The sequence below is a fragment of the Bufo gargarizans genome, chromosome 2 (genome assembly GCF_014858855.1).
Source record: "Bufo gargarizans isolate SCDJY-AF-19 chromosome 2, ASM1485885v1, whole genome shotgun sequence".
Classification (NCBI taxonomy): Eukaryota; Metazoa; Chordata; class Amphibia; order Anura; family Bufonidae; genus Bufo; species Bufo gargarizans.
Genome location: NC_058081.1, coordinates 325285248 through 325305889, shown reverse-complemented (window position 1 = coordinate 325305889; position 20642 = coordinate 325285248). Strand labels below are relative to the sequence as shown.

The window sequence follows — 20642 nt, the reverse complement described above, 5'->3', positions numbered from 1 at the left end:
CAGGGTGGTCTTAACCATGGAAACAAGCAGTGTATAATGTGATGGAAAAATGGATCCAGGAAGCAATATGGATAATAACAATACTTTACTAAGTGCCTTGTATTAACTTTCTCTACATAATAAATGCTATTTGCTGAAGTGACAAACCCCTTTAGAAATACCTTTTGTGGGATAACCCTTTTTAAGCAACCCACATTAAACACATGAGGATTAGGAAAGGGAACATTCCGAAGACAAATTGCTGCCAAATCTATAATGATAGATATATAGATAGATAGATATGTGTGTCCTTCCTTACCATGCATCTTGGCTCAACATATCATGAGCTGTATGGCACTAGATAAGGATGAAAAAAATAAAAATACCTGATTTTGTGATACAGTGTGTATGTTATATGTGACCACCCTGTGGTTGTGATGTGTATTGCAGCCTGTCAAAGGTTTTGCCGACATGTTGCAATTTTGCATTGAATTTGTTTCATAAGAATTTGGAGTCCTTAACCAAATTTGAGCTAAGGTAAGGGAGGACACATTTGTAGATACATAGGCCCTTAATAGGCCCTGCACTGCCAAATGAGGCATGTAATAAATGCCGAGGCTCAGGTCACATCATAAATGACCTTCCTCCTCCACTTGTCCGAGTGGTAGAATGAAATCTACGACTGCTTGGAGCTGCCATAGATTTGAGTGATTCTTTCCACCAGTTTCTGGCCTAAATAATGGTGAATTAGCCAGGGCCGGTGGCGACGCCTTCACTCTGCGCTCACCACGCCCCCTTTTCGTAGACTTATTGAAGGCAGCATAAAATGCAGATTGCAACTAGAAAAGTCACAAATTCATTTACAAGTCACAAATCCACCACCAAAGAGAGGTGTGAGGGGAATGATAAATTTCCCCTATAGTCTTACAAATAAGGCCTTGGTTCTGTGTAACACATTGTTAAAAGGTTTTGCAGATATATCTTTACTGATGACCTGTCCTCTCGATAGGTTCAGTATCTGATCGGTGGCTCATCAGCTGTTTGTGAAGGCACCAGCATTTGCAGTAGTGCCATGGCCTTCTCTCTGCTCACCAAGCACAGCGCCGTCCATTGTATAGCGGCAGTGCTTGGTATCTCAACTCAGCCCAATTCACTTCAATGGGACTGAGCTGTGCCTAGGCCACGTGACTGATGGACACGACTTCACATGACCTGGGGAAAGCTGAGAGAAGTCAACGGCTCTACTGCGAGCGTCTGTGCCTTATCAAACCGGTGATCGTTGGGGGTCCCAAGTGTTAGACCCCCACCGGTCAGATTCCGATGACCTATCCAGAGGATAAAACCCCTTTAATGCATTGCTGCAATTGTTTTGATTTACTTTGCATTTACATTGTGTCTTCTTTAAGAATGTTTTTGAAAAAGGCTGGTCAGTAGATTCTGCCCGTTCCCATTCTGGAGCGCTACATCTCTTCAGTAAACCAGAACAACCAAAGGTAACATGTCATTGGGATGTCTTAGCCTTTCATCATCCACAGGCTTTCTGTGCCGCAGTGATTAATGTAGTGATTTATTGGCCTGGTTTAAGATGCCATTGACTTCTACTTTTCCCCAGATGCTATTTTTTTTATTATTCTTTTATATCTCTGTCTTTATTTTGGACTTTAGTCAACACTCTTTCACAGTAGCTTAATGTTAAGAAAGGTAATAAATGAAGAAGAAAACACATTTCTGAGATGTGGCAGCTGCATTTCTGGCAGGGGATGAGACATGACTAGTTGATGAAGCACTTGCAAACAATGTAAAACTTCTCTCAACAGCTGAGTACCTTCAAGGTCCCAGCAGCATTCTAGTTTATGTTAATATTTTATCTTTTACTATTATGTGTCCCAATTCTTGGGTGCAAATTGAGTTTTTCTGCATGTTGATATAAAACAAATGGCAGCCGTTAAATACTTTGTATGGTTTACTCTTTCCTGTAAATACAACAATGATGTTGGACTATTTGAGATATTGAAGGTTGGTCCACACAGGACGTGATTTGCTGATTTGTCAGTTCGATGTGGATTTGTGGCTGATTTTGCAGTTTTATCGCACATTTCACCCTGTCATTTGCAAAGAGTGAAATCTGTGGTGGAAATCCAGAGTATAAAATCCACACTGCAGGTCAGTTTTTCCAGCAGCATGTGGTTATCATCTACTTTCTGATACTATAATACCCTGTGGATTTAGTAACAGAAAAATATGCCTTTTCGATCAATATAGATCATAACATGCCTAATACACTCTCCTGTGGGTTGGTTTGAATACCTTACTCTTACCTGTATGAGAAATGTTGAGAAATGTAATTTTTTTTTGTTCAAAACCTTCTTGTCCATAGAAATATGTGGCTAAAGATGACAGAGAATACTCCATACCTCGGTTCCCACAAGAAGCCTGGGCCATTTCTGAAGGTTCAGCACTAGATAGAGGACATAGATATGAAAAGGACAGTAGCAGGTAATATGTCTTTGCATATTACATTGACACTTGGTTGTAGCTTCATATTGTCCAGAATCTGAGATTATGGTGCCCCTATTATATGTCCCAGGAGATCAGTCATCCTCCTCCCCCTCACAAACATATCTATAGCTTTAATGCACTTGGACAGAAAAAAGACTGAGAGACTGAGCTGGTAGCCACCTGAGTGATAAGATATATGACTTTGGCATTGACTGGGGTGAACTGGCTTGGAGCACTTAACAAGTGTGCTGGGTTTCATTTTTTATTTGGTGTGGCCGGAAAAAGAGACTTCCTCCACTGCTTTCTTTGTGTGCAATAGGTGACCAGGTATGGTGAGGACCCATCCCTTGACTAAACACCGCATTCTTAACTGTGAAGGGTTCTGCAGACACTATGCAAAGAGTTCATTTCAAGGTTTAATGTTCATTTAATTTATTACAATTGTAACAAAAATAAATAAAAAGAAAATAGAATAGTTCTACCTTAAAGAATGTGGATAATGACAAATGGCATGATACAGGACCATTGCAGATGGGCTTAACACTTTCCTGTTTTCCTAAGAACTTGACAAAGTGGTAACAAAACCACAAGGATGCGAGCCAAGAGGCTGAGAGAGAAGCAAAGACTCTTATACGTGTTTCTCTTTTTAAATAGGTCACCTGATGGCTAAATCCAACTAGAATTTAATATGTAGAAAGTTCCATTTCCAGAGAGAACTTGAACATTATTGGGGAGAAACAGAACTGGATCGCACATCCACAATGCTATGCTTAGATCTAATTAAACTCGCTTCTCAGCGCCATATTAAAGTGTACAACCCCCTATACTGCATGCTGTACAAGAGGCATTAGTGTTCATTTTGATCAAAAGGCGAGTTTAATTAGATCCAAGCATAGCATTGTGGATGTGCGATCCAGTTCTGTTTCTCCCCTTGATATATTGAACATTATTGCGTTGCCAACAAGTTTATTGGCTTTCTTTGCATCTTAAGATGTGAATTTCTGAAAAACTTAAAATCGGGTTTTACAAAACATGTTCAATGTCCAATTTGACGATTATGTTGTTAATAGTTATTAAAGATTGGACTTAATCTCTGTATAGTTCAGTGGATGTGCAGTGTTGTTATTGGGCTACGTTTTGAGGAGAGAAGAGCCACAAATGGTGTACCTCAAGGATCTGTCCTGGGTCCTATTCTTTTTAATGTTTTTGTAGGTGACATAGGAGAAAGTTTGGTAGGTAAGGTTTGGCTGTTTGCTGATGACATAAAAGTGTGCAAGAGGGTTGATATTCCTGGAGGGGTTTGTAACTTGGAGAAAGATTTAGCTTCACTAGATAAATGGTCCAAGCAATGAAAACTGCAGTTCAGTGTTTCCAAATGTAAAATAATGCACTTGGGGAGAAGGAACCCTCAGTCTGAATATCGAATTGGCTGCTCTGTGTTAGTGAGGGCTTCCAAAGAGAAGAATTTAGGTATCCTTATATCAGACAGCACAGTGTGGACAGGCAGCAGGGAAAGCAAGTAGGATGCTTGGCTGTATAGCTAGAGGTATAACCAGCAGGAAGAGAGAGATTGTGATCCCGCTGTATAGAGAGCTAGTTAGACCACTTAAGATAAACTGGTGCCCAGAACTGAAATGCATATGCCAGATAAGGCCATACCAAAGCTTTGCAAAGTGTTAATATTGCATCCCTGTCCTGCTGATCCATGCCACGATTATTATTATTATTACATGATAATATCCTGGTGGCCTTAAAAGCAGCTGATTGACATTGTATGCTGCTATTTAATCTACGATCTACAATGACACCGAAATCCCCTCTACAAGGGACTCCTCCAGTGTTACCTCTCCTAGGACATATGATGCACGTAGATTATTAGTACCCAGATGCATAACTTTACATTTATCCACATTAAATCCCATTTGCCAAGTCGATGCCCAATCACTCAGAGTGCCCAAGTCGCCTTGTAGTTTATGGAAAGAGTGAAGAGTTAATTTTGCAAAAAAAATAACAATATTTCCCTGGAAAGCTAACAGATTAAATCATTAACCCCTTCCCCACATATGACGTACTAGTAAAAGTTACCAGCGGCTGTAAAAGGCAATGTCGACGGAATAACCCCTTCTATGCCGCGGGCAGTACTGACCGCGGAATAGAAGGTGTTTGCGGTGTGTAAGGTTCTGCAACGGGTCCCTGCACTGCTTTGTGTGCAATAGGTGACCAGGTATGGTGAGGACCCATCGCTTGACTAAACACTGCATATTCTCAACTGTGAAGGTTTCTGCACAGTTGGTGGTCTGAGTGGATCAGACCACCAAAAGTTTAAGTCCCACAGTGGGACAAAAATTAAAAGTAAAAATAAAAAAATTTAAAAGGGTTTTTCATAATAAAATTATTAAAGTTTCAAGAAAAAAAAACACTTTCCTCTAATTATACACATATAAAGTTGTAAAAAATAGAAAAAGAAAAACAGACATATTAGGTATCACCACATCCATAATGACGATTCTATACAAATATCACATAATCCACCCCATCAGATGAAAGTTGTAAAAAATAAAAACTCAAACCTTACATCACAAAAAGTGTAATACCAAGCAATAAAAAAGTGGATTTAGTATTTTGTACCCCAAAATAGTACCAATTAAACTGTCACCGCATCCCACAAAAAATGAGTTCCAATCTAAGACAATCGCCTGAAAAATAAAAAAATATGGCTTTCAGAAAATTGAGACACTAAAACATAATATTTTTTTTAATGCTTTTATTATGTTAAACTGATATACATTTAAAAAAAATAGACATATTAGGTATCACCACGTCCATAACCACCTGCTCTATAAAAATTTCACGTGGCCAACCCCATAAGGTAAACGCCGTAAAAGTAAATAAAAACTTTGCCAAAAAAGCTATTTTTTTATCACCTTACATCACAAAAAGTGTAATACCAAGTGATCAAAAAGTCATATGTACTCCAAAATAGTACCAATCAAACCGTCGCCTAATTTCGCAAAAAATAAGCCCCTATATGAGACAAAATACCCCCCCCCCCAAAAAAATATGGCTTTCATCTCCATTTTCCTTTAATTCTTGCGGAACACCTAAAGGGTTAAAAAAAAGTTTGGGACATCCTAAAATGTCATGAGTGAACGAACTTAGAAAAAAATAACATTTTTCAGAAGAGATGTTTATGCTATATGTGTGTATGTGCGGCCACCCAGTGGTTGGGAAGTGACATGCAGCCTGTTAAGGGCTTTTCTAATATGTCATGAGTTTGTTTGGAATTTTTTCATGAGAATTTGGAGTCCTTAACTAAATTCGAACTACAGTAGGGTGGACACATCTGTACTGTTACTGTGTCAATCTGTGTACCAGCGGAAATAATTATAATTGTAGCCTATTCAATCATGTAACGCATCCAGTGCTTGTATTTAGTGGGAGAACCGGCTTTATATATCTAGATATAGATATGTTTTTACTGTGCAGGTCAGGATTTGTGTGCTGACGGTAATTTTTGAAATGTTCTTTAAGTAATTGAAATGTAAACATTTCCAAATGTTAACAGACTTTTAGAGCCTTTCACGATAAAGCTTTCCACCACTATTTAAAGTAGATTTTATTTTAGATTTTGCATAATGGAATGCATAAACAGTTAGCCGGGGCAGCTTCAGACTACAAAGCCCTAGTACATCTCGATTTTAACTGATTTGGCCTACTATTTCATCTGATGTCAGGTCGGAGAAACAGAATCTGTCACATGTGTATAGCATGAAGTCCAATACTGACATTTCCTTCAAATCGGAGAAAGAGGAAAAAATTTCCCAGGAGTGGTATGTGAAATACTTCCTTTTACTATGTCTTGATGTGTCATTCTGAGGCGCAGCTTATATGTATGTTAATATCTATACCTGTAGGGGATTTAAAGATGCATCTACTGCACAACTGATGCTGAAAAGAGCCCAGAAAATGAAGTCTAAGCAAGCAAAACATAAAAAAATGTTGGGTAAGTTATTTGGAACCGCAGATTTTCCTGATCAGTGTACCGTGCTGGTTGCATGGAAGTAAATACGGTGGTTAGCACTGGTGCCTTGCAGCGCTGGGATCCTAGAACATGGGAACATCTGCATGGAGTTTGTATGTTCTTTCCATGTTTGCGTGGGTTTCTTCTGGGTATTGAGGTTTCCTTCCACACTCCAAAGATAGGAAACGTAGATTGTGAGCCCCATTGGGGACAACAAGCAATGAAAACGTCTGTACAGCACTGCGGAATATGTCGGCGCTATATAAGCGAGTAAAATTAATCTATGAGCATCCCTCCTACGTATTTGTTTGGTTGCATTTCAGTTTGAACCTGTTTATACTGGGGTCTACTCCATGTCTTTAACCTATAATAAGCAATGTTTTCCAGTCTCATGTCTTTCAAGCACAGCATATCCTTCCAGAGAACCTTAAAGCTCTTCAAAGCATGACATTGCGGTACTATGTTATTGCACCACCAGGCAATATAAAACATGCCTTTCCCATTATATTTCATCCCTTTGTGTTTTCATTGATTGAAAGGACAGGATTAGAGTACAATCTTACGAAAACTGCACATATCTAATCCATAGCTTACCCCACTTGAGAGGATATGGAGCGTCCTGGAAGGTCTGACCAAACACTGTCACTGCTAACAGTGCAATATTCTGTATTGTTACGTATGTAGAAATTTGAAGTATCTTTTGGGTAATATTTAATTCTTGATTTGACTTGATAGGTTCATATCATTTGTAAAAAAGGATCAAAGGGTAATTAAAGCTCGAATAACTTCTTAATTGATTTATTATTATTATTCCAAAGAAAGATATTGATATAAGCTTAAAACTATGCAAGAATATACCTAAGAACTTTGGCCTAATTTGTAGCCACCAAGGGTTTACGTATCCTGGAGGTAAATATCGTAAAGTGGAAAATGGGCATAAAATCATGATTATATTCGCTTTTGGTCTGTCAAGATGTATTTAATATTTCAGAAGACAGATGGAATACATCAGAGTTTACAAATTACCTCACTTGAGCTCCGTGGTTCCGTCACATTCTTCAGCCTTAAAGGGGTTAAGCCATGATTGATGGAAAAAAATGAAAATCAGACATCATGTAGTACATAACAATCTCTTTCCAACAAAGCTAGAACCAGCTTTGTACCTCACATGGATCCAGATATCTCTGAATTCATTGCTCCAATTGCTCTGCTAGATTTATTTCAGGCTGGTAGTTCAGGGGGCATGTACTTACTGCTGTAGCACTTGCCTCTCACAGGAGATAGGGCTGGTTTCAGCTGAAGGTTTAAACTGAGCAGATGTGACCACCTCATTGAGGTGGACGAGAAATATGGAAAGGAACAAACAGCCGGTGGTGCTTTACAGATACATTTTATTGAATAGCTCACCGGCTACACCAAATTTTTAATTACTTGCAATTACAAATGTATTTAAATCCATGAAAAAAAATTAGAATATTTTTTGTGACACAACCCCTTAAAATAAAGGCCCTCGGATTTCCCGTCCCAAATATAACCACTAAAGTCACCACTTAATGCACAGTTAAATATATGTGCTAATAATATGGTGTTCCATTTTTTGTAATGATCAACTAAATATGTCTACAGATTGTCCAACTGGTGGCTAACAGATTTAAAAAGCCCCTCTTGTCCACAGGTATAACATTTTAGCCATTTGCCTGCCGCCAATCTGTTCAGCAACATTCTACATAGAATGTATGCACTTACATGAGGCCCTTCCCAGTGGGGCTCTCAACCTAATTTCCCTATCCTAGACATATATATATATACTGACTACTACACTGTACGAAAGATGATGGCTACCATTTCACGAAACGTTCAGTGTGCATCTTATTTTTTACATTTTAGGTGTATAATGGTTGGTTTTAAGGTGCAGAGTTACAGTTTCCTAATGCTTAACCTATTAGAATATGTTCCTTTTGAAGAGGTATTCCAATCTTGTAATATAGAATATCGCTAGTATAAGCCATAGTGGTATGATTGGCAGAAGTCTGACTTTTCGGTTCCCTGCAGATCTGTGGGAACAAAGGGACTGAGATTTCTCCTGCACAGCAGCATACCTGGCCAACTACTGTGCAGAAAAAAAACCTTTAAGTGAACTATTGTATCACACTATTTGGGAATATGTTGATATTCAGCAAGTAGGGAATTAAAAAAACAAATGTAAAGAAAATGTTAATGAATTGTTCATTGCAACCAGTCTTGAAGATAGACTAATTTCCTCCAATAAAATTTTTACTTGGCCAAGCATGCATATGTTCTGAAAAGAGGAGAGTGGAGTATGCTGCTGCCGGACACCTCAGTGGTAGCTTATCCCCCTGAGAACAAAAGGACCGGGCAAGTTGAAATACAACAGCCCTATTCTTCCTTTTCTCGAAAATGCGTAATGGGGAACATTAGGGGAACAAAAAGGGGGAAAATTGGGACACTACCTTAGACACTAGATGGTGCCGACAACTATCTAATGTGTATAGACAGCTATACTGCTTGCTATAGACAACACCAATATCTTTATTTACACTCTTCATTATAAATCATTCAACTGCAAACAACTCCATCATGACAGGTTAAATGTATTAAAGCATAGTCTTACAGCTGAAGTGTGTGAATGTTTGATTTCTTTTTCAATTGAGCAAGAAATTGCCTATTTTATGCCAGTGTTATCCTTGTAACTTTTAACAGCTATATCTGTACTGTATTACTGAAGTGACTTAAAGGGGTTGTGCAGGCAGTTTTTATCCTCAGGATAGGTCATCAATATCTGATTGGTGGGGGGTCTGGACACCCGGCACCCCCCGCCAATCAGCTGCTTCAAGTGGAGGTGGCGCTCCATGTGAGTGCCGCTTCCTGTGCATTACACTGCACTTCGTCTTGGAAGTGCAGTGTAATCGCAAGCACTTGTAATTACACTATGCTGCTGCTCCAAGGGAGACGACGCGTAGTGTACTGAAGAGGAAGCAGCGTTCGCATGGAGCGCTGCCTCCTCGTCTAACAGCTGATATGCTGGGATTTCGGACCCACGCCGATCAGATATTAATGACCTAGCCTGAGGATAGGTCATCAATATATACTGCGTACACAACCCCTTTAAATTGCACTATTAGCAGATGCTGAGATTTTTACATACAGTATACGATGTGCTTTATGATTTTTAGTTATTTTAGCTTTCTATCACAATGTATTTTCCTTCTAGCTCTATATTTTACCATTAGCAGTACAATACAAAATGAATGCTACATTGCCGAGCAGAAAGGCACATTGATTGTAAGATGTACTATTTGTATCGCTTCTAGTCTTAAGTTCAAATTCCAGTGGTTTTCAAATGGAGTCTTTAAAAAATTAGGCTCTTCCCTAACAAATGAGAAGCATCATAGCACAGACATGCTTTGAAGATGAAACTGTATTAGAAAAATTGATTCAAGATTTCAGAATGTTGAAGAATTTTGCATCTACGCTCTTGATTTTTGATTAGAGACTGCAGTTTAGTCGGTAACATTTCTGTTAACTACATGGACCTATATAGTGAAACTCTTACCTTCTATGTGTAAAATTCATCATTAGCACTAAAACTAGGATTATTACTCTTAATTTCTGTATCTGTACATTATATTCATCTCCGTATGCTTTATTTTCTTTTATTATGCAGAACTAGAAAACACCAAAAGTAATTCCATTGTTTTAGAAGGTGCAGATTGGAGCATTTCTTTACATATTTTTGGCTTGCAATTTTTAGTAGGCAAAAAGGAAAAACGAATTTAGCAGTTTAAGATTTGTGTTAATAGATGTTAGGATTTTTAGTGTGATATCGTTCAGTTACAGAATATTTGGATTGAAAGTACATTTTTTTTGTCTGCTGTTGAATGTTTTTTACTCTCAGAGGATATTTTCTTGGGGACACTGTATTTAGTTCTGAACCTACATGAAACCTTGTTGCCTTTTAGACCTAGAAAGAGTAACTTAACCTCTACAAGAGCAAAACAAATCATACCCTTTAAATTTTAACATGTACCTTTTCATCTAGACCCAGCTGTGCGCCTGGCGTTGTTCAAAAATAATGAAAATAAACATGCCCCTGTAATGCCACCAAGGAAGGCTCAGCCAACAAAAATAGAGTACTTTCGAGGTTAGTACCTAATTTTCTATCTATTTGCCTATTTGTACTGATTTTTCTATATATTTTTTTTCTTAATCAACAATAGAGAAAATTGTATATATTTTTACATTTATTATATATATATATAAATATATGTAAAATGTTTTCTTTATTGCACTTCATGTATATAATGTGAAGCATTCTGTATCTGACATTTATCATTGTCCATAAAACAGCTGAATAAATGAAATTCTTTTTCTTCTTTATCTTCTGTAATTATCTTACTATTAATCTAGAGTCTCAGATCTGCAAGAATGTGAAGAGTAGTAGCACTGTGGGGTTTGTATTTAGGGAGTACACTAATGTATGTAAAGAGATCATCCGAATGTTTCTCAGTTTGACCCTGACACTGGCCCCTTCCAGCAAGATGTTCCTCATAAAATTGAGGTTTACTGGCTAACTCCATTTGATCTCCTTGTTCTCCGTAATGGGCTCAGAAAATGTATGCTTAATTTAAGCTGGCTATGCCAAATAAAGCATTTTTGTAGCCATGCAAATATCAACACCTATACTAGCTTTCTAAGTGTGATGGAAACCCATTTACAATATTTTATATTCTCTTCTTATGCCCTCAGAGAATGATAGTAAATCTAAGTTTTAATCTATTTGAGCGAGGAATTGCAGACTAAGAAATTGTGCATTGCAGCAAATAATTAAAATATATATATATATATATATATATATATATGCAACAAACAGTTCAGCCATTGTCTGCATTACTTTATTGTATGTTATGACAAGTAGCAAATAGGGGACATGTAAAATTTAGAAGTCAATTAGATGGGAAGTGTGTGGAGTAGTTTAGAGCTCCACTATCAAAAATAGCATCAAAAAGCTTTTTTATAATAATTCTGTTTTATTTTATTTTATGCGAAAATGTAAAAAAAAAAGAAGTCAATGAAGTCCCTTCCAGACCATTGTGTCTATAGCCCATGGGGCTGCCTTAAAGCAATTGTCTTAATGCTTTCTAAATGCTGCTAAGAACAGCTCAGGGAAGATGGCCGCCTAATAATCATGTTCAGGAAATAGAATAAATAAATCTGTAATAAAAAAATAAAAACAGATTAGAAAATAAGAATAAGTGTTACTATCAGGTTTTAACTGGCAGATCAAATAGTTGATGACACATTTTCTTTTGTCGTTTGGAGCCATAGTACACAGCACCAGTAGAAGTCTGGGGGAGGGCGGGCGTAGTCTACCTCCATTTGTCTCTGGTTTTATGCACGTAGTTTTTTTTCTGTCAGGTTCCATCAGATGCCATGTTAGGAGGAGGATTGTATCCCCTAGAACCAGTGTTCTTTCTAAGGCGTAATACTACGATATCACAGTGCTGTATGGAGACACGATTGTACTGAGATGTTCTTGCATATGCTCCCACTGTTTGCTTAAGGCTTAAAAAACTAAGCAAAGGGTTACTTACCTGACAAGCCACATCCCACAACTGGGGACTTCATTTCATCCTGCTTGAGTAAATGCAGGACCGTGCCCATTTGCTCTGTAGTAAATGATACTACCAGATCTCCTGGTATCACCTACTGACAGTGAGGATGGTTGCTAAATAATTACTTTAAAACAATACTGAAACATTAGGAAGTCTGGAGAACAAATGAAAGATTATGCATATACAGATCATAAAATATATACAGCAGTTATCAATAATTCAAGCTGCTGTATTGTCTGGTTTTACATACATGATAGAATGAAATATAGCAATGTCAGTTTCATTTATTGCACTAAATTGTGTAAAAAATGGATACCAGGGAATATGTAAAAAAATAAAAAAAAGATGGTTGGCATTTAATAAAAGACTGCGGATGATATTAACATATTCTATTACGTATCTCCATATCGCTTCTGTATAATTTCATTTATTGCCTTTTATGTTAGCAATTTGATTTTGATTTGCACTGCTTATCATTTGACAAAAATTCTTATTAGCTCAAACCGTACACAAAAAAATATGTAATAATACTATCTCGCTATATTGATGACAGCCCTGAAGGATCTTAAAAAAAAAATAAGATAAGAGATCCTCTAATTGACAACTGAAGCTTAGACCAATATCATTTACACCTAAGAGCAATGAGGCTCCAAAGGGCCAAAACAATAACAATTATTCATTGAATACAGATGACGGATGGCAAGAAAGCCTATGGTAAAAAAAAAAAAAGACATAATTCCATTACTCTTCAATGTCAGGGTTAGGAAAGCAATACAGACATAAAGCCCTAACTAAGGGGAAAATCAAACTGAACACAGACAGTCAGGCCAAAAGACCAGGAAATGTGATATTCTATATAGGTTTCTTATATTCTTTATAGGTCATCTCAGAAAGGCTCTTGGAATAAGAAGTGATGTCTGGGAGATCAGTTAGTCAGGGAGATTAGGTTATTAATTATGAAGATAGTTGTAATAGACACTTGGACACTATTTCATACAGAAATGTTCACTGAAAAGCCATTTAAACACCATGCATATGTGGATACATGGCGCGTGCTGAATGCATTGTATACTGCCACATTTTACAACTGAGGATATGTGAATTACAAGCTGTATTCACCTGCACATAGCAAAAGTCCTGGCATATGAGAGCTAGAAGTCTCTATTCACACATGCCTAGAGAGTTGCATACGTTAGCCACAGACTGCCATAAACAATATACTCTGTAGTATATGATTCTCCCATACATTTGTATTGACAAAAGTAGTTAGAATTGCAGGATCTGTGTACCAGCCAAGAGAATACAATGCAAATAAACTATATACATACAGTTTAACCCCTTTATATTGCATATGAAATATATACATGAAATAAATATTTAATTCCTTCAAATAAATATAAATAATACGTACAAAATCTCCCATCTAAAATTAACGGAGGAGGATACAGCCACAACTATAATAGATCTTTGTTCTCAATGCTCTGATGATATTATAGGTTACACAATGTACAATGCATTCAGAAATCCTTTCCCTTTTGTTAACTTGCAAAAATGGTCAGTAACCGACTTCCAGTTCGTCGGCACGGGAAAGGAATCTCTCCAATGGAAATGTAGCAAAAAATCTATTGATGTATTTGCATTGATGTGATAAAGAAAGAGGTGTTTTGAAGACAAAGAGCGTCTGGGACTCTTTTGTTGCCATTTTGTGATGCAGCCTTTTAATAAAATAAAATAAAAAATCAAGTTTTTCCCCATCATTCTGCACTCAATACCCTATAATGACAAAGTGAAAACAGAATGTTCGAAAACGTTAACAATTTATTGAAAAGTTTAATCTTGCATTGACATAAGTATTCATACCCTTTACTCCAGACTTAGTTGAAGCACCTTTGGCAGAGATTACAGACACCGTTCTTCTTAGGTATGATGCCACAAGGTTTGCACACCTGGATTTGAGGATTTTCTGCCATTCTTCTCTGTAGAACGTCTAAAGCTCTTTCAGGTCAGATGGGGACCATTGGTAAACAGTCTTTTCTGGTCTCTCTAAAGTCAGAGCTGTGGCTGGGCCACTCAAGGACATTCACAGAGTTGACCCTAAGCCACACCTGTGTTGTCTTGGGTGTGTGCTTGGTATCATTGTCTTTTTGCAAGATGACCCCCCCCCCCCCCCCAGCGTTATGCTTTCACCACCATGCTTCACTGTAGGGATGGTATTGGGCAGGCATGATGCTGAAAATTGAAGCCAAAAAGTTCAATCTTCATTTCATCACACCAGAATTTTTATTTATTTAACAGTCTGAGAGTCCTTTAGGTCTTTTTGCAAACTACAGACAGGCTTTCATGTGTCTTGACTGATGAAAGACTTCTTCTTGGCCATTCTGACGTAAAACACCCAGATTGGTGGAGTGCTGCAGTAATGGCTGACCTTCTGTAAGTTTCCCCATCTACACATGGAAGCCATCTCCTTTGATTATTTAGTTTGGTGTGGCGGCTAGCTCTAGGAAGAGTCCTAGTTGTTCCAAAACTATTCCATTTAAGAATTATAGAAGCCACTGTGTCCTTGGGAACATTCAGTGCAGCAGAAAGTTTTTTATATCCTTCCCCAGGTATGTGTCTCCACGCAATCCTGTCTGTGAGCGCTACAGGCAGTTCTTTCTTCCTTGTGGCTTGGTTTTTGCTCTGATATGCATTGTCAGCTGGGAGACCTTATATAGACATGGCTGTGTCTTTTCAACTCATGTTAAGTCAACTGAACTTACCGCAGTTAGACTCCAATCAAGGTATAGAAACATCTCAAGGATAATCAAGAGAAATGGAAGGTCCTCAGAGCCAAATTTCAAGTGTCATAGCAAAGGGTCTGAATACCCATTTGAATTTTGTTTTTGGTAAATTTACAAAAATTTCGGAATTTCTGTTTTCTCTTTGTCAGTATGGGGTATTGAGTGCAGATTAAGGGTCCATTCACACGTCCGCAACTCGGGTCCGGATCCGTTCCGCAATTTTGCGGACAGGTGCAGACCCATTTATTTTCAATGGGGCCAGAATTGATGCGGACAGCACACTATGTGCTGTCTGCATCCGCACTTCCGGATCCGCAATTCCGTTCCCGAAAAAAATAGAACACGGACAAGAAAAGGCATTTTCTATTATAGTGCCGGCGATGTGCGGTCTAAGAAATGCAGAGCGCACATTGCCGTTGTCCGTGTTTTCCAGATCCGCAATTTGCGGACCGCAAAACACCTACGGACGTCTGAGTGGACCCTAACAGAGGAAAATCTGATTTTATTTTTATTTTAACACAAGACTGCAACATAAAATGAAAAAAGTGAAAGGATCTGAATACTTTCCAAATGCATTGTACACTTTTGTCATTGATATGTCCGGGAGAATTATAGGTTCATTTTTTGAGGAAATATTATTTGTACCTTAAAACAACATGAAAAATATTAAAAAAAAATGCATTTTGTTTTTGTTTCTGACCATTTCCCCTAAATAAGAAATACAAAAATTAAAATGATCAGCTACTGTTTTAAATAGCAAATAAACTTATGAAGATTAATATTATGGAGAATAAGAATAAAAAAAAAAAAATCTGTGTGCTTAAAGGCCTAAAACACACCCACTATGAAAGGGTTAAAGATCATCTTTCACAATTTTTTTGTGGTACAGTTATTGTTGTATAACAATAAATTGCCATAGATGTATTCAATACAGCAAATTCTCATTTTTTAGTTCTTCCATTGAACTGTTTTTTCCTGAAATGAATCTAGGGTATTTGCCAGTCTCTGAATTTGAGTCCAAACCCTCCTGGATTGTCAGTGAAACATCTGACCAATCAACCCCACTGTAGCTAGTAAACAGAGAAAAACTGATAATTGATGTATTCGATTTTTTGTCAAATTTTTTATTTATTTTCATTGTGAGATACAATATAATGATAAAATAAGAATTGGTTACAGTAGTCATGATTTGTTGCATCATCTGGTTGCAAATTGGATTTTGTGCATTGCTAGGGTCTATCATCAATTACTGAAGTCCATTCCATGTAGTGCTGGAAAAATATTCTGTTAAAACTGTTAAACGTTTAGGCAGGTGTGAAAAAATTCAGCAAAGTGAGAATGCCTTCAAAAATAGAAGTATTAATAGTTTATTTTTTATCAATTAAAGTGTAAACTAAATCCATAAATGTGAAAACTAAATAAAATCAGTATTTGATGTAACCACCCTTTGCCTTCAAAGCAGAATGAGTTCTTCTAGATACACTTGCACACAGTTTTTTGAAGGTACTTGGCAATTAAGTTGTTCCAAGCATCGTGGACAATAACCACAGATCTTCTGTGAATGTAGACTTACTGCAGAATAAATTTGGAGCCAGACGCCTCCCTGATAGTATTACATGGTAGATAAGTATCTTCCTGTATTTCTCAGGATTAAGGACACCATTAATGCTGACCAAATCCCCAGCTCCATTTGCTAAATGCAGACCCAAACTTGTAGGGAGCCTCCTTTATGCTTCACTAGTACCTGCAGACACTCATTATTGTACCTCCCTCCAGCTCGTCAGCGAACAGAAGTGCCTTCTGTTACAGCCAAATATTTCAAATTTTGAAGGTATGGCTTTTTTGCCACAGTACTTCTGTGAAGACCACTTCTTGCCAGACTTCTCCACACAGTTGATGGGTGTACCTGTGTCCTGCAAGTTCTGGGCTGCTGGACATCTTCTGATTTCTAAGAGAAGTAAGCATGATGTGTCTTTTATCTACTGCACTAAGCTTTCTTGGCCAACCACTGCATGTATGGTCCTCAACATTGCTTGTTTTGTTGTGCTTCTTCAAAAAAACTTGAACAGACCATCTTGAAAACCCAATTTGCTTTGAAATCTTTGCCTGGGAGAGACCTTACTGATGCAGTATACTGTAACTACCTTGTATCTTGTTGCTGTACTCAGTCCTTTCGTGTTGTATGACCTGTGACATGAAACTGTCTTCCACAAACTCAACTTCGTAGCAGAGTTTGGCTGCTCCTCAGTTTTACTCCTCCTACACAGCTGTTTGTTTTCCAGTTAATGACTGGGTTTCAATCTACATCTAAAATTAAGATCATTATCACCTGTTTGATATAATTGGTTAATCACACAGCAAATTATAATCCTACAAAATCCCTGACTTAATGCAAGCATACCTAGAAGAATTGACGCTGGTTTGAAGGCAAGGGTGGTAACACCAAATATTGCTTTGCTTTGGATTTTCTTTTGTTTATTCACTTTGTATTTTGTTAATTGATAAAAAATAAATGATTAACACTTCTATCTTTGAAAATATTCTTAATTTACAGCATTTTGACTAAAACTTTTACACAGTACTGTGTGTGTGTATGTATGTATGTATTGTGGTGACCAGCTCAAATGGCGACTCCAGAAATAATCCTCTGTAGTTCCTGGCTTCTACCCTTCCCCCCCAGACTTTCTGCCGAAGCAACTCCACCAAGCTCTGCACACAGTATAGCCAGCACACTTTCAGACTAGGAGCCACTCCCCCCAGCTCTCCAGGGCTTCCTGGCTTATAATAAGTGTCAGTAACCTAGGGTTACTTACAAAACATAACCGTTTCACTTCACCGATGCTAGGCACATATTAGTGACACATATCTATCGTCAACTATGGGAGCTTGTGCCTTCTTACAGTGTGTATAAATATACAGTATCTCACAAAAGTGAGCACACCCCTCACATTTTAGTAACTATTTTATTATATCTTTTCATGGGACAATACTGTAGATATGACACTTTGATACAATGTAAAGTAGTCGTTGTACAGCTTGTATAACTTGGTATGCTTCTAAATATCTCACTACACAGCCATTAATATCTAAACCGCTTGCAATGACAGTGAGTACACTCCTAAGTTAAAATTGCCAAATTGTGCCCAAAGTGTCAATATTTTGTGTGGCCACTTTATTATTTTCCTGCACTCCCTTAACTCACTTGGGCATGGAGTTCACTAGAGCTTCACAGGTTTCCACTGGAATCCTCTTCCACTCCTCCATCCAACATGACGGATCCGGTGGATGTTAGAGACCTTGCATTACTCCACCTTCTATTTGAGGATGCCCCACAGATGCTTAATAGGGTTTAGGTCTGGAGATATGCTTGGCCAGTCTAGCACCTTTACCCTCAGTTTCTTTAGCAAGGCAGTGGTCGTCTTGGAGGTGTGTTCATTATCATGTTTGGATACTGCCCTGCATCCTAGTTTCCAAAGGGAGAGGATCATGCTCTGCTTTAGTATCACAGTACATGTTGGCATTTATGGTTCCTTCAATGAACTTTAGCTCCCCACAGCCGACAGCACTAATGCAGCCCCAAACTATGATACTCCCACCATTATGCTTGACTGTAGACAAGACACACTTCTCTTTGTACTCATCACCTGGTTGCTGCCACACACGCTTGACACCATCTGAACCAAATAAGTTTATCTTGGTCTCATCAGACCACAGGACATGGTTCCAGTAATCCATGTGCTAGTCTTCAGCAAACTGTTTGCGGGCTTTCTTGTGCATCATCTTTAGAAGAGACGTCCTTCTGGGATGACAGCCATGCAGACCAATTTGATGCATTGTGCGGTGTATGGTATGAGCACTAACAGGCTGACCCCCCCCCCGCCCCTTTAACCTCTGCAGCAATACTGGCAGCACTCATACATCAATTTTGAAAAGACAACCTCTGGATATGAGGTTGAGCATGTGCACTCAACTTCTTTGGTCGACCGTGGTGAGGCCTGTTCTAAGTGGAACCTGTCTTGTTAAATAGCTGTATGATCTTGGCCACCATGCTGCAGCTCAGTTTCAGGGTGTTTGCAATCTTCTTATAGCCATCTTTATGTAGAGCAATAATTATTTTTTTTAGATCCTCAGAGAGTTCTTTGCCATGAGGTGCCATGTTGAACTTTCAGTGGCCAGTATGATAACACCAAATTTAACACACCTTGTAACACTACCGAGTCACATGACATTGGGAGGTAAAATGGCTAATTGGGCACAATTTGGCTATTTTCAGTTAGTGGTGTACTCACTTTTGTTGCCAGCGGTTTAGACATTATTGGCTGTGTGTTGAGTTGTTTTGAGGGCACACCAAATGTACACTGTTATACAAGCTGTACACTGACTACTTTACATTGTATCAAAGTGTCATATCTACAGTGTTGTTCCATGAAAAGATATAATAACATATTTTAAAAAATTTGAGGGATGTACTCACTTTTGTGAGATATTATATATATTATATTATATATATATATATATATATATATATATATATATATATCCATAAGAAAACTGTGGCAGCAATCCCTTGAGAACTTGTGTAGATTATAGGGTGCCCGCGATGGTCCCTCGATTCAGGACGGCAAACAGCAGAAAAAGATTCGCAGCACTCCTTGAAAGATAAAATGTGCTCTTTTATTCACACATATCAAGTGACAATGTTTCGGCTCTCTCACAGAACCTTTCTTGAGAAAAGTTCTGTGAGAGAACCGAAACGTTGTCACTTGATATGTGTGAATAAAAGAGCACATTTTATCTTTCAAGGAGTGCTGCGAATCTTTTTCTGCTATATATATATATATATACATATACAGTACAGTCCAAAAGTTTGGACACACTTTCTCATATAAAGAGTTTTCTTTATTTTCATTACTATGAAAATTGTAGATTCACACTGAAGGCATCAAAACTATGAATTAACACATGTGGAATTATATACATAACAAAAAAGTGTGAAACAACTGAAAATGTCATATTCTAGGTTCTTCAAAGTAGCCACTATTTGCTTTGATTACTGCTTTGCACACTCTTGGCATTCTCTTGATGAGCTTCAAGAGGTAGTCACCTGAAATGGTTTTCACTTCACAGGTGTGCCCTGTCAGGTTTAATAAGTGGGATTTCTTGTTCTCCTATTTCTCCTTCATGGTCAAATAGCCCTTACACAGCCTGGAGGTGTGTTTGGGGTCATTGTACTGTTGAAATATAAATGATGGTCCAACTAAACGCAAACCGGATGGAATAGCATGCCACTGCAAGATGCTGTGGTAGCCATGCTGGTTCAGTATGCCTTCAATTTTGAATAAATCCCCAACACTGTCACCAGCAAAGCACCCCCACACCATCACACCTCCTCCTCCATGCTTCACAGTGGGAACCAGGCGTGTAGAGTCCATCCGTCCACCTTTTCTGCGTCGCACAAAGACACGGTGGTTGGAACCAAAGATCTCAAATTTGGACTTATCAGACCAAAGCACAGATGTCCATTCCTTGTGTTCTTTAGCCCAAACAAGTCTCTTCTGCTTGTTGCCTGTCCTTAGCAGTGGTTTCCTAGCAGATATTCTACCATGAAGGCCTGATTCACACAGTCTCCTCTTAACAGTTGTTCTAGAGATGTGTCTGCTGCTAGAACTCTGTGTGGCATTGACCTGGTCTCTTATCGGAGCTGCTGTTAACCTGCGATTTCTGAGGCTG

At 38.2% G+C, this 20642-nt stretch overlaps 1 protein-coding gene across 1 annotated transcript in view; it reads left to right on the top strand.

Annotated features, from left to right (window-relative positions):
* LRRIQ1 (leucine rich repeats and IQ motif containing 1) overlaps nt 1-20642 on the top strand; it is a 157206-nt gene that overhangs the window by 77802 nt on the left and 58762 nt on the right. The window contains exons 18-22 of the mRNA XM_044277251.1: nt 1386-1472; nt 2357-2475; nt 6213-6308; nt 6393-6481; nt 10560-10661. Coding sequence (XP_044133186.1) covers nt 1386-1472; nt 2357-2475; nt 6213-6308; nt 6393-6481; nt 10560-10661 — 493 coding nt within the window. The remainder of the gene's footprint in view (nt 1-1385; nt 1473-2356; nt 2476-6212; nt 6309-6392; nt 6482-10559; nt 10662-20642) is intronic.